The 24,636-nt window shown below is 44.6% G+C and overlaps 1 protein-coding gene across 1 annotated transcript in view; it reads right to left on the bottom strand.

Moving 5' to 3' along the window:
* The window catches only part of LOC102994737 (phospholipid-transporting ATPase IB), a 467,552-nt gene that overhangs the window by 112,623 nt on the left and 330,293 nt on the right, over window positions 1-24,636 (bottom strand). The window contains exons 30-32 of the mRNA XM_028497800.2: window positions 21,408-21,469; window positions 20,692-20,748; window positions 18,472-18,579 (exon numbers count right to left, since the gene is read on the bottom strand). Coding sequence (XP_028353601.1) covers window positions 18,472-18,579; window positions 20,692-20,748; window positions 21,408-21,469 — 227 coding nt within the window. The remainder of the gene's footprint in view (window positions 1-18,471; window positions 18,580-20,691; window positions 20,749-21,407; window positions 21,470-24,636) is intronic.

The raw sequence follows: 24,636 nt of genomic DNA, 5'->3' as shown, positions 1-24,636 counted from the left end.
TGAGCTGTGATGGGGAAGGGAGGTGAGACCCCTCCCCTTCAACCTGCCCTGGTCCGCGGGAGCCACCGGGCACGACCCCCCGGAGACGGTGGTCCCAGGAGGCAGAGCAGGCACCACTGCCCTTCGGCCAACCAATCGCCCACCGGCCACAATGCTGCGGGAGGTAAGAGACTGAGCATGGACCTGATGGATGAGCCTGAAGAACTGATCTCCCGCCTTCCTGGGCCCCTGGAAATCCCTTTCCCCTGGGAGGAAAGGCCGTGTGTGCGAAAGGGACAAAGTAACTAGAAGCGCAGGCTCCTTGGTCCAGCGGAGACCAGGGACTCGTGGGTCATTCTGAGCTGGGAAACAGATGTCTCTCTAGAACGCACAACGCTCAACAAGGCCCTACCCGCGACAGCACGAGAACCACCTCGTATCGGGTTGGCCAAAAGTGCGTTCGGGTTTTCCCGTAGATGGTGATGTTACGGAAAAACCCAGACGAACTTTTTGGCCAACCCAATAACACGCAGGCAAGCGTCTTGCCCACCGCGTCACTCGGGGTTTAACAAATAGGACCCGGCGATGATCGCTCGGCCCCCAAAACAGTTCATGAACATCAAGTGCCAAAAACCAACCCTGTAAGCATTTTACAGGGTTATGGTACCAAGGATGCTCTTACCCTGCTGAACTCAATTCTCCCCTTCCTGTTTCTCAGGGACTCAGTTTTGTAAGGTAAGAGGGGCTGTGAAACAGGTTATTTATTTGGACACGCCGACAGGCTGTGTGGGACAGGCCACGATCCTACTCACCTGAACCCCTGGAAACCCAATCTGTATTGATTTAAAAGAAGAGGAGGGGGCCGGTCCAGGGAGCTTCATTTTTCAAATCATTAAGATTTGCTCTCTGCTGGCAAAGCCTCTCCAGTTCCACTTGGTTTGGCACCTAACGCTGCACTGAGAGCCTCCCTCCCACGAGACGGATAAGACCACCTTCTCCGTCATTATCTCATGGTTGCAGGACCATCGGACTGACCCCCAGTCAGGTTTTTGCGGCTCTGGCCCCTGCATTCCTGCCTGAGCCCTGCAGGAAACGGAGCCTCTGCAGCTGCCAGCGTTTATTTACACACATTCCTGCCTCCAATTGAATTAATGAGTATAATTTAACTCAGCCAATGTCCTCCCCGCCCTCTTTCCTTCTCCGCCGCACACGTTCCCAGGAGAGCTTACTAGGATGTACTCTGGTGGCCGGGACCTAACCGAGGGCTTCTTTCCCTTTTATGTCCCATGAACGCCAAGGCTCTGGTCAAAATGCAGATTCTAGTCCAGTATTTCCTGGCTGGGGCCTGAGAGTCTGTATTTCTAACAAGACGGCTCTCCCTCCTGTGGTGCTCAGGCTGCTGGCTGGGGGCTGCAGGGGTTACTGAAAAACCCACCTGTGTTGCCTATAATACGAGATGTCCTCAATGAGTCACCGAAGGCAAATGTGACCCTGTGATCCTTCTAACAAATCCCACGTAACGTAAGGTCTCTCAGAAGCATGTCCACAGGGGATCTGTTTCCCTCCTCTACCTTCTCCGTGTGTGCATAAATAACACAGAATAAGTCCTATTAAACCGCAAGGCGTGTTAACCCCTAAACACAGTCATATGCCAATTCCAAAGCGTGGGAGTTAAAGAAGCTGGAGTAGGAATGCTGGGACCCTTAACTTTTACACAAAAAGCAAAAGGAACCCCACACAAGAAACTTCAGCGTGGATGTGGTTAGATGCAGGAGGTCTGTTTATTGCACTGAGCAGACCTAGGAGGCATTTCCTGCATGCCGTGTCCCAGCCAGAGTGCAAGGAACTTTCTCTGAAGTCTGCAATGAAACCAGCAGCAGATCTCCTGTGTATTCACACACTGTCTACCTTTGCTCATTACTCCTGGCAAAAGTCCTTTCAAATTCTACCCAGTGTGGCAAAGGATTAAAACAGGGAGCGGGGAGAAAAACATTCCCCCTGAGACAAAAGAGAGTAAATTAATATATTTGAAAACCGCTGTCAACGTGTTGGGTTTTGTTCTTTCTGGATACAAATACATGTAATACCTCCAGCAATAAATATCGTTAACCTTGGACCCAAAACTGTCTGCCCAGATCCACACGAACTCGGTATTCGGCTGCTTCGATAGAGAAAGGCTTTCAAGTCGAATTTTGCACAGAAAAGTAGAGTTGGGGAATTTTTTTTTTTTTGGAGGAAAGACTGAATTTATCATGAAACATATTTCATCGAGAAACTGGTAAAATGAACCACCTTTTTACCTAAACCACAAAGACTGCAAATTCCTTTGCTGGAAAAGTTGGCTGTTCTGCTGAAAAGATTAACTTATCCTGAACAGCTTTTGCGGGGCACGCATGGGTAGATGAGATTGCATTTTCCATTTAGGGGCACAGAACTTGTAACAATACTTAGTAACTCTTGGGACAGAAAAATGGTAAAGATTCTTCCGGAAAATTTACATGAATTGATCTAAAGGTATTCTAGAAAGATCCGCACAATGCCTAAATTCTGCTGCAAAGCCAAAATTCATCTCAACCCTTTCATTCCCACTTAAGGTCTCACTATAAGGATTAAGAATAGGGGAGCAACTTCCCTTGGTTTTAGTAACTGAGTTGCTCAAGTTGAAACTACTACAGTGTTTTAATTAATATGATGAAGTAATGTTAATCGTATGTTTTCCCTTCTTGCTCCTGACTTGACAGTATCCTGAAAAAACAGAGAGATTACACTTTTTAATCTGGTGGAACGTTTAGCTACTTCACACGGAGCAAGTTTGCCAAGAGGCAACCCTCTACAGATTAGCTGCTGGCTTTCCTTGAAGCAGAAGGAAAAGGAAATTTGTTCTTTGAATTGCTATGGACACAGACAAGTTATAGATAATTATACGTCTATACGTCATTAATCTCTGATTTTACGATTATGTCCTTCTTGGGTCCTTAATGAGCAAGGCTACTTCCCAAGCCATGTCTGAGGGACCAAGGGGCTTACAGAATGGCTTCAGAATTCATGGTGACAGAGATTTTGGTAGGAGACACCGTGGCAAAACTGTGATCTATAAACTAAAATTTAAACTTAAGCCACTACAGCAGTGTACAAAAGTTCAGAAAGGCACTTGCTCTAAGAATCGTGAGACGAGACATCCTACAGAAACTACCGCTGACTGGGACCCGGAGTCAGACGGAAGAACACGGGGCGCCCATGACAGGACTTCAAAGGGAAAATCAAGAACTGGCCTGAAAAAAGGCAAGATGTATATAAAACTAACGAATATAAACAACTTTCTGTGAAACAAAGTAAAATGACAGAGAATTCACAAACAATGCAACTTCAAACACATCACTTTATTAGATGTTCACCATTTACAGTTTTGAGTTTTGGAAGCTCATTCCACCCTATTGGAAGCTTAGGGGATAAAGAGGGGGCCTCTGCGCACCACCTGCCCCCAAACTGCAACTTTCCAAAATGACCACTCCCAATCTTGGCAGTTACGTAAATGATGCTGAGGAATAAAGGACTATTTACTTTTCTTTAAAAAAAAAAAAAAAAAAAAAAAAGTTTTTAGGAGAGAAAAGTAGCCTGAAATGGCATCTAGTAGATGGCAACCCATCACTAAGACCCACTGGCCAGAAAGTTTTAAAAGGCTTGAATAAAATTCTCGTTCATGCCTTGTAAGAGAATACTACCTTTATTAAATTATTCCACTAAAACTGAACCATTGTAAAAATAAAGGATCAGTTTTTCTTTTAACAAAATGAACAAATTGCCAAGTAGACAGCTTTGTTAATTATCTAAAGCTGCTTCTTGATTTTACATTTCCGGTTCAAAACAAACTTTTCTGGTATCATAAGCTATTTTCCAAAATCATGATCATCTCAGATTGTTAAAGTCTCATTTAGAATCAATGTTTATATGACAGAAAACTATTATAATGTTCTAATGCAATATTTATTTAATTATTTTTGAACAGTGGAAGGAGGATTCTGTTTTTCTTTATAGCCTAGACAAGGCCTACTTTTTAATTCATTTAAAATGATTCAGTCATCAGAAAGTTAACAAAAAATAAAACTCCTACGCTATTTCCTTTTGTTTCTAAGAATTAATTTTCCCACACTGATCATAAGAAGGTAAAATTCTGACTTATTACATTACAGGACCTTTATTTATGGTCAACCTCATTCTTCCTTGATGCCATGTCTCGGAAAATTTCTCAACAACCCTGTAATTTCCTTCAGTGAACATTTAAAACCCTCTCCTTCCAGTTTCATTGCCCCACCTGGCCTTCTCCATCACACTAAGACTTTTCAGGTCCTTCCTGTATCAATCACTTTTCCCTCCATCCTTCTCTTTTTCCCACCTCTGCTTCTTCTAGTTTTACTGGACATAGCATCACTTTACTTACTGGTTTTCTTGCCTTTAATGAAGATGCTGTATCGGGGACAAATTTCAAATCTTAACCTTTTTCTTTTCTTGTAATATCACTTTACTTGACACTAAAATTCTACGTCCCAACGAGACTCTTGGTGTCAGATCCACTCCTGCTTTAAGCCACGAGCCTGAACTGCTTCCATCTAATTGAGTAAAGCACAAACCCCCAGAGAAGGTCTGTTTCTTCCACGAAATCATCTCAGATTTATCACAGGCCAGCTGCTAACGAAACTTTACCTAAGCTTGACATTTTCTTGACATTTCTTGACATTTTCTTGACCATTTTCTTGACATTTTCTTGACCATTTCTTTCTCCAACTATGTGCTTGTACTTACTACTCCAAAAATACCAACACCCTCAACATAATAATGAAAATGCTGTCCAATGACGTATTGGTCCAGGGAACTCACGTTTCTGCTAAAACTATCTGTGATCCACTAACTTCATCAGTTTCATCTCCCTTAATAAAACTGTTGGAAAATGATTAGCTTAGTACTACCTTAAACTAGGTACTCAAAAATCCATCTCGATTTCACATTTGTCTTTTCTATAGTATCACTTCCAAAATAATCACTTCCATTAAGTAATTAAACCTTATTATTAACCCTTTACAAACACCAACATCAACAGACAGTATACCACATATATCACCCATGCAGCTAAAATAGTTCAACTAGAATTTTAACTGGAAATGTTCTTAAATATTTTTTAACCAAAAATCATTCTTCGGGTGGGAAAAACGCATGGTTTGTGCTACTGGTGTTTTGAGCACGGTTCAGAAAATGCTAAATTCATGAATGAATCAATCACTTCCATGTGCACATCCTGTGCTAGGCTATTCCCAAATGTTTGAAAATTTGGCATCTGCTTTTGTTAACAATTCAGCAAACAGATATTAAGCACCTGTTACACAAAGCCAGATCCATTCTCCAATTCTACAGGAGAGGTGTTTAATTTTACTTTATTAATTCATTCATTTAAATATTTACTGAGTGCCAGAAAAGAGGAGAGGCAGGTACCGAGGATATACTGAAGAGCATTTACTTTCCTCATAAACTTACAATTTAGAGGAAGAAACTGACATTAGTTATGAAATCACATAAATATAAATTTTCGACAATTGTGATAAAAACACAGAACATAAAATTTACCATCTTAACCATTTAAGTTCAGTGTAAGCTATCTTTACATTGCTGTGCAACAGATCTCTGAAATGTGTTCATCGTGCAAAACTGAAACTCTGTATCCATTAAACACCAGCCTCTCATTTCCCCTCCCTGCCAGCCCCTGACGACCCCCATTCTATTTTCTGTTTCTGTGATTTTGATGACTCTCGGTACCATACAGGGGAAAGCATAGGGCATTTGTCTTTTTGTGACTGGCTTATTTCACTGAGCATAATGTCCTCAAGATTCGCCCATACTGTAGCATGTGACGAGATTTCTTTCTTTTTAGAGCCTGCATAACATTCCATTGCATATGTATGGATCACATTTTGTTTATCTGATCATCTGTCAACAGGCAATTTGTTGTTTCGACCTCTTGGCTATTGTGAATCATGAAGCTATGAACAAAGGTGTACAAATATCTCTTTGAGATCCTGCTTTCAGTTCTTACGGGAATAAGAAGTGGAACTGCTCCATCATATGGTATTTCTGCGTTTAATTTTTTGAGGAACCTCCATACTGTTTTCTGCAGCGTCCGCACCATTTTACATGCCCACCAACTGTGCGCAAGGATTCCATTTTTCCACATTTTTGCCAACACTTGCTATTTTTTGAGTTTTTTTTAAATAGTGGCCATCCTAATATGTAAGGTATTATTCACATACACAAATTTTTAATTGTGGTAAATGCAAGGGAGGAGAGGTAAACTGTGTTAAAAGAACATGCGCTGGGAGGGTTTCACCTTGTCAGGGACACAAGGAAAGGTACCTGCAGGAAGTAATGACTCACCTGAGGTCTGGAAACCAGGTGAGCCCTAGTTATGTGGAAGGCGGAGACCAGGGCATGCAGGAAGTGAGGGGAGCAGGTGCAAACGCACTGTGGGAGCCCAAGCAAGGCCTGCCCGGGAGTCAGGGAAGGCCAGTGCAGATGGGGCAGGAGCTGGCTCCGGGCTGCACAGGGCTAGGGGCTTGGCAAATGTCCTGGACCTTTACCCTGAGGGCAATGAGAAGCAGGGGAACAACTCCATCTGACTTATGTTTTGAAAGACTACTTTGGCTGCAGTAGAACAATGGGTCCAGACAGACTGCATGCTAAGAAACTAGTCACGAGGCTACTGCAATAGTCCAGGCAAGAAATGCCATAGCACCAAACTAACTGGGCAGGACCAGAACCGGATGGAAGGAGACACAGGTAAGAGAATGACAGGGCGTGGATTCAGCATAATGATGGGGGAAGGGGCCTGAAACTCCAGAAGGAGAAAAAGGATGAAGGGTTCGCACAATTCTAGGAATTAAGAATCCTACTTAGAAATTGCCACTTGTTGAACAGACTACCTGTTCAACACAGATCGAGTTTATTTTTGGTGGCACATGTTACAACTGCTCAGCTGGTTGCAGCAGGTCAGAAAAGAAACCAAAGGCCCATGTCCTGACCTCTTCCCTTCCACATTCAGGAGGATGTGGTTGGGGAATTAGCCAATACTTTGGAAAAACCACCTGAAGTCAGAACCACGCTTCGTAAATCTTGCTTTATAAACTCTGCTTAAAGCAATTAATAAGCAGAGATGAACAGCTCAGTGGTGCCCAGATTTTATTGTTTAGGGAAAGTCTTGTGTAAGAGCCAAGACCCTTTTCATTGTAGGTGACAGAAATCAAAGTCAGGCACTCACACCCTGGTGCAGGGGAAGGTCCTGAAGGCCAGGCTTCTCCCAAGCCCCAATCTTATCTGAGCCTGGGTTTCCCACCTCTTAATCTTGCCTGCACTAAAGTTAGCTTTGGAGAGTGAATCTGCTGGTTAAGAGCTGGGCTGTCCAATACATTAGCCACTGTCCGGATGTGCCTATTGAGCGCTTGAAATTGATCAGGTCTGCCTTGGGATGCGCTGCAAATCCAATACACACGCTGGATTGCAAAGATCTAGCGCAACGATGTAAATTATCTCAGTAATTTCTTTTAATGTTGATTTTATGTTGAAGTGATACTATTTTGGAAATGTTGGGCTAACTATATTAACAAAACTAACTTAACCTGTTTCACTTTCCTCCTTCTAAGGCGGCCACTAGAAAATTCAAAATTATCATATGCATCTCCCGTTACATGTCTACTGCACAGTGTGCTGCGGAGGACCATGTGACTCTGAGCCATGTTGAATTGTTGGCTGCAGAGAGCAAGAGGGCCCTCTTAGAAAAACTTCTATTTCCTTCCATCTCTGTTTTGAACAATCAGTTCTACCCAAGCGTGTCTTCTTTTTCCTGGGGGGGTTGGGGGCCGGCAGGGGAGGGGCATAGGAAGGCCACAAAGGGAGGTAAATCCCCTTGGTAGCCTGACCTTCCGACCTGGAAGGTGCACAGTAGGAAAAGTTCACCAGCTGCTTTTCTGCAACATAACCAATTTTCCAGAAGGAATAGGAGAGCTCTCACTACCTTAACTTGACCCAGCTGATTCTACCTTTTGTATCTGTAACTTAATGATTTCTTCATTCATTAGGACTCTTTTCAGAAGTTACAGAAATCCAACTTGAATTGTCTTCTGCAAAAAAGGGAGTATATTGATTTAGTGTACCTGAAAGTTCAGAGACTGCTTCAGGCAGAGCTGGATCCAGGCACATACTCAATGCCATCACCTCTCAGTTCAGCTTTCCTCTGTGCTTGATTCATCCCCAGCCAGGCACTCTCTTGGTGGTGGCCCCTGGCACCTCCAGGCTGATGACATCCCTGATATATAACAAACCCAGCGGCAAGAGAGCCTTCCCCTTCCCCCATTAGTTTCTCTCAAAAAAATCCTTGAATTTCCTCTAAGTGGCGTTGGTGGGTCATCATGCTGTTCCTGAATCAATCGCCATGGTCCATGAGATGAAGCTGGTAGTTGACTAGTCCTGGGTGTCCGGTCCAGACCCAGAGGTAGAGGTAAAACCAGCACTGTTTGAATGCGCGTTCTGAAAAAGGGGACGGGACTGGGGGGCTGTGACCAGAAAAGGGGGAATTGGATGTAGGGCAGGTGACAGACAAGGAGATACCGCTGCACCCATGTTGCTGCTGCTGGGCTGAGTGGGTGGGGTTGCCTTCACAGCACCCTGGGAGGGACCTGCACTTCTACATATGCCCTTCTTTCTGTTTCTATCCTTTATCAAAACCGGGGAACCCTCCTACACTGTTGGTGGAATTGTAACTTGGTGCAGCCACTACGGAAAACAGTATGGAGGTTCCTTAAGAAACAAAAATAGAGCTACTGCAATCCCACTCCTAGGCATATATCCAGAGAAAGCCATGATTTGTAAAAATACATGCACCCCATGTTCATAGCAGCACTATTCACAATAGCCAGGACATGGAAGCAACCTAAATGTCCACAGACAGATGAATGGATAAAGAAGATGTGGTACGTACATACAATGGAATATTACTCAGCCATAAAAAAGAGCAAAACAATGCCATTTGCAGCAACATGGATGGACCTAGAGATTATTATACTAAGTGAAGTGAAGATTATTATACAGACAAAGACAAATATCACATGATATCGCTTATATGTGGAATCTAAAAAAGGATACAAATGAACTTATTTACGAAACAGAAATAGATTCACAGACGTAGAAAACAAACTTATGGTTCCCAAAGGGGGGTAGGGATAAATTAGGAAAAATAAATAAATAAAATGTATATTAGATTTTAAAAAAAAGAACAAGGTTGGACACAAAGGAGAACGGGGTGCCAGATTAAGGATGGACCTGCATTTCTATCAAGTAAGACTTTGAAATCAATGGCCATCTCCTTATAAGAGATGCATTGTCCTGCACTAATGGTTTGTGTTTACTTTTGTGTACATCTAAAATTTTCCATAATAAAGTCTTAATTTAAAAAAAAATAAGTTGCAATAATTTTAAAAATCTGTGAATGAATTCCCCGGTGGTCCAGTGGTTAAGACTCGGCGCTTTCACTGCTAGGGGCCCAGGGTTCGATCCCTGGTCGGAGAACTAAGATCCTGCAAGCCTCACGGTGTGGCCAAAAAAAAATAAACAACAAAGAACAGACTTGTGAATGAAAGTGCACTATAGTTGCAGACACAGGTAACCTAGATTTCCCTTTTCCTGCCTTTAGCCAAAGCAATGCCAAACACTTATGACAGCTGCTTAATCCGGTTCAAAAAGCATACGATTTCCTCACTGAACATTTGATATCTTGCAGTGCCAAAGGCAATGACAATACCTGAAGCTCTCACGTCCTTTAAGTCTTTCTACTACTTTGGTGCTCCGGATGCTGTCAACAAGAGCTTTGCATCCTCATTTACACGAAATAGGGAAACCTGGGCACACGCTTCATAGCGTGCTATGATTCTATTTTCTCCCTTCTTAGTCTATCCTACCCTGTTATCGTTTCCTGCACGAATCCTTTATCTAGTGGCCTTTATCAGGCACCTCTCTATCTCTTAAATAGAACAAATTTAAAGAACACGGATGTTTTTGGCGGAGGGTGAGGTGGAGAGAACTACAGCTCTGGTCACCAGACGAGGCATCTCCCTCCGCAGATGTCTGAGAAGTAAATCCCTGCAGAGAACCTCAACCTCAGGCCCCCCATGCACATTTCCACATGTTTGGAGAAAGGAAAAGTTCAAAACCACATCAAACATACTCTGCGACCACGGCGTATAAATGTTCCAAACAAACAAAATCAGCATGTAACGTGTACTTCAATTTGCTGACAGATATTTAAAAAATTAACATCAGAATGAATGGCAAACACCAACACCACCACAAGACCTTTAACCCCAGAGAAAAATAACTCACAATCAAAGCCGCCTTGGTCTCGAAATTAGCACACAGCATCCTTGAAAGAGAGGCCAAAATAAAACAAACTGCCAAAATGCAGAGGAGAACGGTACAGAGGGGAGGAGGCAGAGCTAAGAAAATGAGGGCTTTCTGTAAAGCACTTAAAAAAAGTAACTCTACATTTATATTTGAAAAATTCTATTACACTGCAGGGCAAGTCACTTCAGATACAATTTAATAAAAGCAAAATTTTAAGGAGTGACTGACATCTATTTGACCCCTGGTTTGCATCCACCATCACCCTAGGTGCTTGCCGTCACGACAAGGTGTGCGGGTTCGTACCCTGAGGTCTAGGGGACTTGGGAAGTCTCAGCTACTCCTCTGCCCAGCCTGACCAAGGTACTGGTTCTTTCTTTCTAATCCCTCGTTTGCTCATACGGTTGTAGAGTCGATGGTCAGATGAGCTAACGCTTAACTCGTTATATATGTAATTTCACAGGCAGAACATATGTATATGAACATATATTTTGTCTGGGACATAGTACTTTCTCAATAGACATCACCTACTATTACTTACATGCCTTACTTTCTTTCATGTCCTTATTAACTCCAAAGATAGATATTATCTACTACTTATACCTGACGAAACGAAGGTTCAGAAATAGCACAATTATGGCTATTATGAACAACAGACTTAACTTGATAAATTTCTTAGGCACTAGGTTAATCTAGTTCAAATCCCACTTTCACCGTTAGGGTTTGCAGTGAACAGGAAAGAAGTTTGACTCGGGTCACGTTTACCCAGATTTGATTGAGCCTGCGGACCTGGTAATCAGGAAAAGAAAAACAGAAACAGCTTGGCATGACATGTAGTGACTACAAAAGCCATTTTCTGATGGCACTCTTGTCAGATGCCTGAATTTTCTGATTTCCAGAGCCCAAATATTTATAGGCCTATATTTATATTAAGAACTCCACTAGATAGCCCTGATCATATGAATGTTTCTGATTTTTCTTTTCATTATCAATGAAGAACTTTTTGTTGTAGTTTTAATTTTTTTCTAGGGATTCGTGTGGGGAGGCTTCAGGGGGCAAACGCATAGGAATGCAGGGACCCTGGATGTGGGTGACAAGAGGCACAGACGCGAAGAAACCAGGAAGTCCCTACCTTCTTAATTTTGTTCGTATCGCTATTTTTTCAGATAATAATGTCATCCAGAAACACAGCATGTCCCTTCTTGCAAGTCAGTCTTATTATCACACACAATGCACAAGTTGAAAACCAAAATGCAAACTGGACTTCAACCAGTAACCTGGCCAAGATCTGCACACAAGAAAGTGATTTCAGAAAGTTATTTCACACCAAGAGGCAAGTCTCCAGTGGTAGGACTTCCTACCTTACCAGGCTGACCACTTCTCACCCTAGCCGGGCCCCACACTCCTGAAATACGTTCTTTGAGGAAAATAGGATCAACTCTACCCAATGTTGCTGTATTAAAGATAATTCCAATGAATTTACGATATTCACATTAGGTGTTTCTGGGATGTTATCATCTGAAACACTCATAATGGCAACACTCAAGTAATTTGTTACCAAATGCTTAAATAAATCTACAAGCACCTAACTTTGAGTATAACATGTGATATTAAAGCCTTAAGCCTGTTTTTTAAAAATCACCTATTTCCTTGGTTGCCCTTATACTTGTGAACATAAGAGAAACATCCCAGCATCCACAGGAGGCTGGAGAGTGTTTCCTGACACGTGCTTCTCACTGAGGCTAGGCAGCCCTGGCAGGATGCTCCTGGGCGGGCCCTCTTGGGGGGTAGCCTTCGAGGCCGGCGGCATCTGCTATCTGGACAACTGTGTAGGAAGCTTTCCCTGTTTTTGGTGTTTCTATCAGTTCTTTCATAGCGGCAGTCAGATTCTGGAGCTAGCGTCCCTCCTTGTGGTGAACAACTCCAGGCAACTTTACCAGCTTCACATGAGAGGTCACGTCTCTGATGGGTTTCTTTCAGGAGCGAACATGCTTCTTTGCCAGAAACCCCCAGTGAATGTTTCCTCACGTCTCCTTCAGGGTTTTGAACCACCCATGACAGCATGGGGTTGGGATCAAGCTCCCTGCTGCACTTAGGGGTGGAAAGGGCTCCCTGAGCAGTTGGGCGCTTGCACAAGAGCTGGAATGGGATACAAACTGGGCCCCTCACCAAAGGGGGAAGCAGGATGGCTGCTGGGGACAAATGACCATGTCCCACGCCATGAAAGTTAACCTGAGGACAGGTCCTCTCCTGGTCCTCCGGCTGGCCTCTGGCCAACACAGATGTTCTGGAACGTTCTGGAATGTTCCGAGCAGAGATGGACCTTACCCCTGCTTCTCGGCTTACTTCCTAGAGCACATGCAACCTGGAAACAAAAACACTCTTTTTATATTTATATGGAAAATACCCAGGCCTGAGATCTTGCTCAGCTGCAAAGTCCAGGAGAAAGCCAGCACGCAGGGAAGATGAGTAATTAATCTCTTTGATCCAAGGACGGCACCGTGACAACCAGCCCTCCTCCTGCTCACTTTGAGTCCAATGGGATTTGCACTATGTATACAAAGTGTGTATATAAAACTCAAAAGTAAACTCAGTCCTGGATTTAGGATTAAAAAAAAAAAAAAATGGCTGTCCTACGCCAGAAGCTGGCTGGAGCCTGGAGCCTGGCACTGCAGACAGAGTTAGCAGTCTGTAGGCTTTGAAGTGAAAGGCTTTCCCCCTCTTTTACTAGCCATGAAAAGAACTTTAAAGGAAAAGCATCGGAGTTGGTGAGGAGTATTTTTCCGTGGCGAACGATGTAATGCCCTTGGGTATAATCCTCTATTTGCCGGGGCCTTACAGCTGACACCACACCACCTGCCGGCCCTCACAGACCCACTGCTCAGAGAAACAGGGCCCTGGTGGACATTTAAAGATGCTGTCTTCTCCTGGAACCCCCAGCACTGGCTTGAACATTGTCATGGGGTCCTATTTTAGGTGTTGTGAGCAGGGGTTCTCTAACTTTAAATGGAAGAATAGTCTGGAGATTTATCAAAATTCAGAGGCTGGGGCTCCAGGTGCAGGGATTCTGAGTGTGTGTGTGTGTGTGTGTGTGTGTGTGTGTGTGTGTGTGTGTGTGTGTGTTTCAAGTACATATTTTTTTTTGGTGGGGAATGAGGCTGTCATTTTAACAAGCAGCCCAGATGATTCAGATGTAGGTGGTCAGTGGTTCCTACTAAGAAACTTCACATCAAGAACCTATAAAATGTTAAAAATAAAACAAACAACAACAACAGAACAAAATCAAAAAGAAAAAAAAAAAGAACCTATAAAATGTTGAAATTCTTTAGCCAAAAGAAATGGGAGTTTAAGTCACAATATTCCTATTTATAAAGGCTCAAGAAAATAATTTATCACTGCAAGATAAAGAAGAACAGGCATGTCTTACTACTCCCACAGGTACTCCTATTATATCTCCACCATAGTCCTCTGAAGTAATTAGGGAGGGTAATAGTATTCTGACTTTGCGGATAAGGAAATTAAAGCAGGTTAAGTGATTACCACAGGCTCCAAAGCTAGTTGGGGCAAGTCTCTTGACTTTTAAACAAAGGTCAAATAAGAGGCACACCTTCAGAGACCCCCAGAGTAGTAAGCCTTGAGGAGTACATGAAGAAAATAAAAGCCCATTTCCTGATCCAGTTGTAGATCAAGTCTTCCTCACCTCTCTAATTCAAAACCCTACTTCAGCAGGCAACTATGCGCTAAAGAACGTTGATAATTTTCCACCTACAGGCCTTGGCTATGGGGACCCATCGTGGAAAAGCTTACAGAACCCATGGTTATGATACTGGCAGAAAGGGAAACACATGGTCCCGTATGGAAAAACCTCATCACATATTTTTCCCCAGCGGAGGGCTGTGGCATCACCCGGGACAGACACAACCAGAGTTTCTAAGTTTCTAATTCACTTTAGGTGAATTCACCGTGGGCCTAGGAAAACGGAAAAACAGAGGTCCCCTTAAGATCCCACAAATGCTAACTATTCTCAGGAGAGGAAGGGTACAGAGGACTCTTTTATTTTATTTTCTTAATTAATTAATTAATTTGTTTGTCTTTATTTTTGGCTGTGCTGGGTCTTCGTTGCTGCCCGCGGGCTTCTCATTGCGGTGGCTTCTCTTGTTGCGGAGCACGGGCTCTAGGCGTGCGGGAGTCAGTAGTTGTGGCACGCGGGCTCAGTAGTTGTGGCTTGCGGGCTCTAGAGCACAGGCTCAGTAGTTGTGGTGCACGCGCTTAGCTGCTCCACGGCATGTGGGATCTTCCCGGACCAGGGCTTGAACCCGTGTCCCCTGCATTGGCAGGCGGATTCTTAACCACTGTGCCACCAGGGAAGCCCCAGAGGCCTCTTTTGATTCGAGAAGTTTCCACTGGGACTTCCTGACTCACTGGTTGGCTTTCATGGATCACATTGTGAGGTGCTTCAGGGAAGATAAAGATGCTTTGATGGTGGAAAATTCCCCCCATACTACAGCCCTCCCTCCCTTTGCACTCAGGGCAAAACCTGCCTTGTTCCTCATGAGAAAAACTCCACATATCATGGACAAGACAAAGAAATAGTTAATCGAACTGGTTTAGGAAACCCCGGCAGAAACTATGTATCTTTTCAACAATTTAGGATGATAAGAACAGACAGAACATTTTGTGTGAGGTCTATCTCCAGCTCCTAAGTGAGAAATGCCGTTTGCCACCAGACATTAGTTTAATTCTACAGCTCAAAAGAACCATGTTCCTTTGCCAAAACCCTACTGCTTCATGAACGACAAGAAAATGGTTTATAAAAATCACTAGAAACATTCTTACAATAATAACAACACTAATTTTTAAAAAGCAGTCTTTTTCCAGAATACCATCACTCCTAAGCATTCACCAACCGTCTTCGTCAGCTTGGGCTGCTGAAACAAAATACCACAAAGTGGGTGGCTTTATCAACAGAAGAAATTTATTTCTCCCAGTTTTGGAGGCTGGATGTCTGCGATCAGGGTGCCAGCCTGCCTGGGTTCTGGTGAAGACCCTCTTCTGCGTTGCAGACGTGTAACTTCTTGCATCTTTTTTTTTTTTTTCCTGCCGTTTCTGTCAAGCATTTTTTAAAAATTGAAGCATAGCTGAATTACAATACTGTGTTAGTTTCAGGTATACAGCAAAGTGATTCCGTTACATGTACGCGCATGTACATATATTTTCAGCTTCTTGTATCTTCACACTGCAGAGAACGAGGGAACTGGCTCTCGGGCCTCTTCTCATCAGATCACTAATCCCTCCCAAAGGCCCCACCTCCATGTTGGAGGCTGAGGTCAGGGCTTCAACACGAAGTCGAGGGGAACACAAGCATTCAGTCCACAGCACCAGCCTAGAACGAAACGGATGTACATGGCTCGGCCATATTTTCAACTTCCCCCAAAGGAGCTGCCTCCTGTCACTGACGGCCCCTCTTTCTTTATGACAGTACATCACCCCTCTGCAGACAGCAGAAAGCCTGTCTGAGACTTCGGGCTTGTTTAGCCACTCTCCACCCAAGTGATTCTTCATAAGTGTTGAAAAAAAAAATTTTTTTTAAATACTTCTCTACCACTTTTCAGAGAATGATGGCGGCAGACGCCAAGTGAAGGAGCATAAAAGTTGGCCTTGACATTGTTTTCTGACACCCTGTCTCCACTGAGAGCTCCATCCTGGTGCAAGATGAGAGAAAAGAAAGAGCTCTTTCAACACAGACAGCGGATTACCCACCCAGCAGCCCTGGGATGTGAAAACTACAGTAATATCTCCTTCTGTGTCTGATGAAAACCTCAGTCTCAGCCAGCGATGGCTGATTTCAAAACAACATCATTTGCCTCATGGAAACAGACCGACCAACCAAAACGTTGAAACGACGTGGTTTACGTTAAAAAAATTTTTTTTACACCCAAGTGAAATGTGATTTCACGTTACAATTTCTTTGCTTTTGGATGGTAGGAATAGCTCATTCGATTTTTTCGGGAAGTCCCCAACTATGGAAATTTCACCATGACGCTGAGCCTTCGAGCCACACGGGCATGCATCCCGGACACTGAAAACGTGGCGCGTCCGTGACTACATGGTAAATGGCCCCTCCGCACTTCAAAAGTCAGCCTCCTGATGGGCTGGTGACCATCTTAACGTCTGAACTGGAGCCCCTGGTGCCGGCGTACACAGAGGGGTCACTGGAGCATCCCTCCGTGGAGGGGACTGGGAGGGGCTGTCAAAGGGGTGGGTTTTGTCGCCAGTCACCTGTCAGCTGACTCCACCCTATCAGCTGTCACTCTTCGCTAATTTCGGAAACTGTCCACAGCAGTTGGTGCCTTTCATCGTCCTGTACCACAAAATCCCCCAAATCAGGCCACATCCATCCTTAACCAAAAGGAAAGACCATGACGCAGATATTCTAGGCACCAAACCTTACCAAGTGATCATGGCTGCGGATACTTTTCTTGCTTTAAAACAGAACTGATTTAAGTGAACAAAGTATCTTTGCTGGGAAATGCTCGTTTTGCTGCAAAACGATCTTCTTGATTCATTCAATGCTCTGTAATTTCCTCCATCGCTTGTATTCGGAAAGGAACCGAAAAGGGTGTTACGTGTTTGTCCTCATGCCTTAGAGAAGGCAACGATGCATTCGGGGACACACAAGCCACCCCTGTAGGACACATCTGTCTGCTCAGCACCCACACTCAGAGGAGGTCCCAGACACCCTGGGGTACATCAGTGGATTCATTCACCAAGTAAAAAAGGCAACAAGCAGCCCACCCAGTATGACCTCACATGGAACAGACGCTGGGCATGTATCTAGACTTGGGGAGGCCCAGAGTTTGGGCTCATTTCTGCAGAGTAAGTGAGGCAAAGATAGTGGCCTGATGTGCCATGCATAGGCCTGCCCCTAAAATATGCAGTCCTGGGGCAGGAACCAGCAGAAGCCCCCAATCCACAGTCCTTCTCTTCCCACGACTGGTTCTGACTCACGGTACAAGCGTCCTCATGCAAACGTGGGTGGGTGTCCCAGAGCAAACCTCCAGTGGACCCAGCACACATCACCCCCCTACAAAGAGCTGTCCTTGGGCCCAAGGGTGCGCTCTGGCCCTGGATCCGGGGAGAGAACCAGGCGGGCCTGGCGAGTAGGCTTCTGGCCATTTGGAAGACTCGGGGTCCTGGGAACCCGGGGAACGGACTAGAGACAGGATGCTACCCTTGCCACACGACTGCCTGCCCTGTGAAGAGGGACACGTCCAGCCAGGGACCGCCAGCGCAGAGGCCTCCAAAGGAGTTCAAATGTAAAGAAAAAAGAAAATGCAATGTCTTCATAAACATTCTGTGTCCCTGACTACCAATCACATATTCTTTTGTAAACCCTGAAAAATTTCCCTGTAAAACAGAATTTACAGCTTCATTTGTACTGAGGGCATTTGGAACCCAGGGCTTTCAAGGTCCTCTTCAGACCCGATCCTGTGGGATGCTAAGATCCAGGGGGTCGGTAGTGATGGCTCCATCTCAAACACTGGACAAAGATGATATAAAAGATGAAAAAAAAAATCTAAAGGATTTTAGATTTTAGTGTAAAGGTCTTCAGTCTCAGCCTCTCCAGTTAAGAGATGAACAATGAGATATTCTGCTTAATTAATGATCTGGTTAACAGAGTGGTTAGATCTATCTTTCACAGGTGACTAATTATCACCTAATCAAAGTATAATAATACCCAACATCGAAAGTACAATCAGCATAATCATGGGGTTATGAATGACTCAAAACATCTCCCGTTTTCCAAGTCCGTAAACTGTACACGAGACCTGTAATTAACACGCAACTCATTAAGGAAATGTGGACACGCTGGGTAGGTCAGAGGATTTAAGTGGACAGTTTATGTAACAGTTGAAATTTCCAAGGCTATTTCTGTGGCCTGGACAACCTCTTCCAGGGGCTTTGATTGGTTTGTTTCCCACCTGATACACTTTGAGGGAAGCAGGCAACACCAACCTGTCCTGAGACACGGAAAGCCGGCGCACAGTTAATAGCACTGACCTGTCCTTTCATATCTGGAGCGATGGGAATGGTGGGCCAGATGGTTGAGTAGATGCCAAAAAACACCAGCCAGATGAGCATGCTTCCCCAGACGGCCAGGTGACTGAACTACAGGAGAAAACAGACACTCAGGCAGGTTCTCTGCTGACCCAGCAGCCACCTGAACACCACCCGCTGCAGGAGCCCTGGGTCCACGTCACCTTTCTTTATGGAAAGATTTCTACTAGACACCGGTTGAGAGTTTAAGTAACTAGTGGCCCCAAACTATCCTGAAGAGGAAAGTGCTTTTTCCACCACAGCTGACCGTCCTGTAGGCCCATCCTACAGCGTCACCAGGCTCCTCTCTGCCCTTCGCCGGTGTTCGCTCCACTTTGGAGCGGAATAAATAAGGTATCATTGCTCTAGTAAGAGGGCCTGGGACAGACAAAACGAACAAGATGGGTTTATTTATCATTTTGAGACTTTTGACTGTTCATTTTCCAAAGAACTTTTAAAAACTTTGGAATGGATATATCCCTTAAGGACAACACTTTGGGCATCTACTGAGTTGCGAATTTCTTCTCCTCTGTCCTCTTGCTAGGATGATCCCTGACTTCTTTTCAGCCACACTCCATGATCTAATCCATCATGAGCCTCTGTCAGCTTTTTAAAAAAGCTGACTACTGCTCGCCACCTCCTCACGCCCCAGGCTAAGCCACTACCCGTCACCTGGATTCACTGCCTCTGTCTCTCAACGAATTCTCTGCTTCCACATTCACCTCCCACCTCTCCCCCAATTAATGAGCACAGAATTAGAAGCCTATTTAAACAGCAGAGATGGACGTGAAACATTGGCCATAATCCTCAAAAGTTGGAAATAACCAAAATGTCCAAAACTGGGGACTGATTCAATAAGGGATGGGATAGTGATAAAAGTCAATACTCTTTAATCATGAACTATGACCTTGTAGAAGTACATATATATATATATTTTAAAATTTATTTATTTTTGGCTGCGTTGGGTCTTTGTCCCTGCATGCGGCCTTTCTCTAGTTGCGGCGAGCGGGGGCTACTCTTCATTGTGGTGCGGTGGCTTCTCTTGTTGTGGAGCACGGGCTCTATGCGTGTGGGCTTCAGTAGCTATGGTGCACGGGCTCAGTAGTTAATCCTCAAAAGTTGGAAATAACCAAAATGTCCAAAACTGGGGACTGATTCAATAAGGGATGGGATAGTGATAAAAGTCAATACTCTTTAATCATGAACTATGACCTTGTAGAAGTACATATATATATATATTTTAAAATTTATTTATTTTTGGCTGCGTTGGGTCTTTGTCCCTGCATGCGGCCTTTCTCTAGTTGCGGCGAGCGGGGGCTACTCTTCATTGTGGTGCGGTGGCTTCTCTTGTTGTGGAGCACGGGCTCTACGCGTGTGGGCTTCAGTAGCTATGGTGCACGGGCTCAGTAGTTGTGGCGCACGGGCTTAGTTGCTCCACGGCATGTGGGATCCTCCCGGACTAGGGATCGAAACTGTGTTCCCTGCACTGGCAGGCGGATTCTTGACCACTGCGCCAAAAGGGAAGCCCAGACTCTGTGTTTTGTAATACGCTGTCTTATTAAAAACATACACAGAGAACAAAGTCTGGAAGGTTATACAGGAAATATTAACAGTAACTATCTCTTGGTGGTAAAATTATGGAAATTAAAAATTCCTCTTTCTGTCCTTCTGTATTTTCTTTGTGTGTGATTTTTTTTTTAATACAATGCACATATACATTGGAAATGAGCTGACTGTTAACAGCTTAGAACTGTATTAAGTGCTCAGCAAACGAATCATCAGGGAAATTTGGATTGCAAATGTGCCCTGGTAAAGATCAAACCACAGGGCTTCCCTGGTGGCGCAGTGGTTGCGCGTCCTCCTGCCGATGCAGGGGAACCGGGTTCGCGCCCCGGTCCGGGAGGATCCCACATGCCGCGGAGCAGCTGGGCCCGTGAGCCATGGCCGCTGAGCCTGCGCGTCCGGAGCCTGTGCTCTGCAACGGGAGAGGCCGCAGCAGAGGGACGCCCGCGTACCACAAAAAAAAAAAAAAAAAAAAAAAAAAAGAGCAAACCACAATTTTTACGTGCAAAATTTAAAATAAGACAGCTGGATACTGTTTACTGTTTTCCTGGGGCTTAAAAAGATACTACACCATAAAAAATAGCTATAGTGGATAGAGAAAGAATTCTAGAGAAAACTTACTTTTGTCCAAGCTGTAGTCTCCAAACCGGCCTTCAGGCAAACAGTAACAACAACATACTGTGAAAGAAAGAGGAATTTGGGAAATGCGTTATCCTCCCTTATTTTCACTTTCCAGAAGAAATCCCAAATCCTCCCCAGAGGCAGTTTCTCCGTGGCGTCTGGACTTTGAAAGTGCCATCTTGGTAGCTCTGGGGGTCAGTTTTAGGAAAATTACAGGCAGGTTCTTGTAAGAAAAGCCCTCATTTTAGTGATTGACTTCTCACAAGTAATAGTTACGATGCCCTTTTCTTAGCTTGGAAGATTTGGGGGGAGAAATCACCTTCCCTTGGCGCTGGTTTTGTTTTTCTTCCCCCCCGCCCCCAAGTACATGTGAAATGGTCATCTGAATGGGGAAATCTGCTGATCACCTGTCCAGAAACCTTAACTCTGCATAATCTTCACTCAAATACGAGGTAAGCATTTCACAACCACTCTGAGCTCTAAGTGTTGCCAAATCTTGGCTCCCTGTCCACCGATGGCGAATAGAAATACGGAGACAGAGTTTGGAGGAAATAGAAAAGAGTAGCTTTATTCCTTTTGCCAGGCAAGATAAGGAATCTATAATATATACTTTAAAGATGTGAAATAAGTCATAATGACAAAGGCTTTATATAAAGGGAGAGGTAAAACCCACACATGTGCCATCTAAGAAAGATTCAATAAGCAGGTAAACTTACCGTATAAACAATATTTCCAACAAATAAATAGTCTGTGGCATGACCATTGGCCAACACAGTATCTGAAAAACAAAGAGGTTACAATCACCCTCCAGAGCAGAGCACTGCAACCTATTTTATTCAGAATGTAAAAACAGAACTTTAGAGACATTTATCAAAAGGTAAGGGAATTTTGAAAATTGCATTGTCTGTGATTCTAATGCCTCCTTTTTCTAGCTCTGCATTTTTCACCTTATATTTTTGCCAAATGAAGCAAACAAACAAAATCAGGTTTCCAACAAACCAAACAACCAAATACTTGATCGGTGTGGAAATTTACATTTTCATACAGATTCAAATCTCCCTTTTGTCAGTTAGGAAAAGGAATAGTATAAAAACATATTAATCTAAATTGGAATTATAGGGCAACAGCAGAAGATAACTACATGATACAAAATGAGTTCATGATTACTGAACTCAGAGAATTTAAAAGAATATTCACTACTTGTGTTCTCTGTCAACTTCTACGTGAACTTCTGGAGTCCATAAATGGGTGGATGCAAACAACCCAATGAGAGACGCCTAGACAGTACAACTAGGATTCTGAAGCTTTAATTTTATAGCTTTCCAATTTTTTCTTCGTCAGGATGACTATTACAATTTACGTAACAATCACTAAGGCAGAACTCTAAGAGAACTGTCTAGTTCAGGTCAGCTAGCCTGCTGTGAAGAGTCTGGTTTTGACCCTGAGGGGTCAAAGCCTGTTTTAAGATCAGAAATAGTTTCTTTGGGTGACACTGCCCATCCCCTTTTATTCTCTTTTATACTCATCTGTGGCCTACAGGCCAAGTGTATAGGGATTTTTCTGCTCAAATCTCCAACCCAGTCGCTGTTGTACTCACATATTTGGGCGCACCAATTTACCCAACTGTTTGTTCAAGAATCTGATTCTCATGAAAGAATCAAGATCCTTTCAGTTTTCGCAAACACCATGAGGATCAAGTACCATCACAGGGAAAATGTGGTAATTGTGGGGCCCTGCATCCAGCCACAGGGCATGCCCTTTCTCCTAATTCTAGATAAGTACATTTGTGGATAAGGACAGATGAACCCACAAAGTGACATCCCGGGCCGCGTGAGGTACTGGCCTAAACTCAGGGCTTTGCTCCTGGGGACCATGAGAGTTATCCTAGGGCGGCCACTGACTTAAAAAGGGTTGATCTCGGGCTTCCCTGGTGGCGCAGTGGTTGAGAGTCCGCCTGCCGATGCGGGGGACGCGGGTTCGAGCCCCGGTCCGGGAGGATCCCACGTGCCGCGGAGCGGCTGGGCCCGTGCGCCGCAACTACTGCGTCTGCGCTCTAGAGCCCGCGAGCCACAACTACTGAGCGCATGTGCCACAACTACTGAAGCCCGCGCTCCACAACGAGAGAAGCCACCGCAATGAGAAGCCCGCGCACCGCGACGCAGAGCAGCCCCCGCTCGCCGCAACTAGAGAAAGCCCGCGCGCAGCAACGAGGACCCAATGCAGCCAAAAATAAAATAAATAAATGAATACATTTATGAAAGAGAAAAAGAGTGACTAATGAAGGGAACCCCCTCCTCTGTGGTCAGGCCGAGGAGGAGAGTGTGGTGGGACCCCACCATCGGCAGAGAAACAGGGTGAGGCCTTGGTACAAAGGGGTGCAACTGCCATCGCCTGATGGCCTTTAAAGTGGGCAAACTCTGTGATTACCTCTGGGACTGAGAGCTCACTGGTGAAGAGAACATCTCCACGGAGACACTTAAGACCACGGACCACCATGCTGGCAATTTGTCACGAACCGAAGGAATAGAGAGTGACCCCCAGGGACATCTTCCAACCACAGCTTGTAGAATTTTATAATGCATTAATTTCTACCTTGCCGTGACAGTAAAATGCTACTGGCATTAAATAATATGTTTGCACTTGAACTAAGCTGAATGCATTTCAGATAACTTTCAGGGAAGCAGGATAACCCTACTATTTCAGCCCATCATTCTGGAAGGATAACGCAATACTGCATCTTAGCTTTCTGCTTAGGGAAGAGCATCTCCTATCCCAATCGAAACCAATACCACCTGGGAATAATTTAGTCCCTGGAGGACAAACTCCCAAACTAACTTGAGATTCTGGGACATGTCCAGAGCCTCGGAAAAGATAGCATCCACTGAACAAGTCACAAGTCATTGCTTTGCCCACCCTGTTGGGGAAATTCCCACGGAATACAGTATTCTCTTAAAGGTTATATTTCAACTGTTTTAGAGGCAAATACCCGTGGGCATCATTCCATGTTAAAATTTGCCAATAACATCCTCCTGAAGAAAAGTTCTGAAGTCCGAAACAATCATTGGCAGATGAACGCATTAACAAGATACAGCTTGTTGATAATTCAAGGCTGGAAAAGCCCGTCTGGACTGTCCAGTGTATTCCTGAAGCATGGTGCTGACAAATTACTTCTTCCCACTTTGCTTAATCTTAACAGTACTGTTACGATTCCACCACTCCACTCAGGAAAACAACTCTCCTGTGGTTTAGCTGTTTACATTTTAGTTGGATATTTAAAATCTCAAGTGATTTTTTTTTTTTTGATAGGAGAAAAAGAACCCCCAAGCCAAGATGAGTAATTGGGTCCCCAAGCCAGCCTTCAGGACAATATTTATCCACCATCTACGTAAACGATAAGAAGATTGCTGCAGACAAAGCAGCATGGGGTGGTACAGAGAGGGATGTCTGGGGGGAAGGGGGCAGAGAGAGGGGGAAGGACAGTTCAGGCACAAAAGGACTCAGCCCGCCTCGAGGCATGGAGGTGGACCCCTGCCCTGCTGGGGTAGAACCCTGAGATGCACGGGGCGGGGCGGGCTGTGGGATAGGAGCAGTACGGTGGCCAGAATGGTGAGGTCCGCAGGGGCCAGACCACACCAGGTTCTAAAAAAGAGATCCACCAAAACGTGCAGGCGGAGACAGGTGATCTCACCAGACCTTTGTTAAGCGGCAGGACACTGAGCATTTCCCCACGGAAACCTCGCGTTAGCGCACGAAGGCTCAGCAGAGCTACGGTAGAGGGAAGGAGGGTCAGGCTGCCTGTGGCGGCGGCACCGCTGGCATCTCACTGAACGGTGTGAGATCAGCCAGCCCTTTGCAGGCTGAGGATCAGATCCACCCAGATGAGAGCTGAAACGCTGCCGGACCAGAAGTCCAGGGAAGGAGCTCCACAGACTAAAGAACCTGAAA

Source organism: Physeter macrocephalus, chromosome 13, assembly GCF_002837175.3.
Source record: "Physeter macrocephalus isolate SW-GA chromosome 13, ASM283717v5, whole genome shotgun sequence".
NCBI classification, from domain to species: Eukaryota; Metazoa; Chordata; class Mammalia; order Artiodactyla; family Physeteridae; genus Physeter; species Physeter macrocephalus.
Note: the sequence above shows the minus strand (reverse complement) of the source record. Positions and strands in the feature narration are given on the sequence as shown.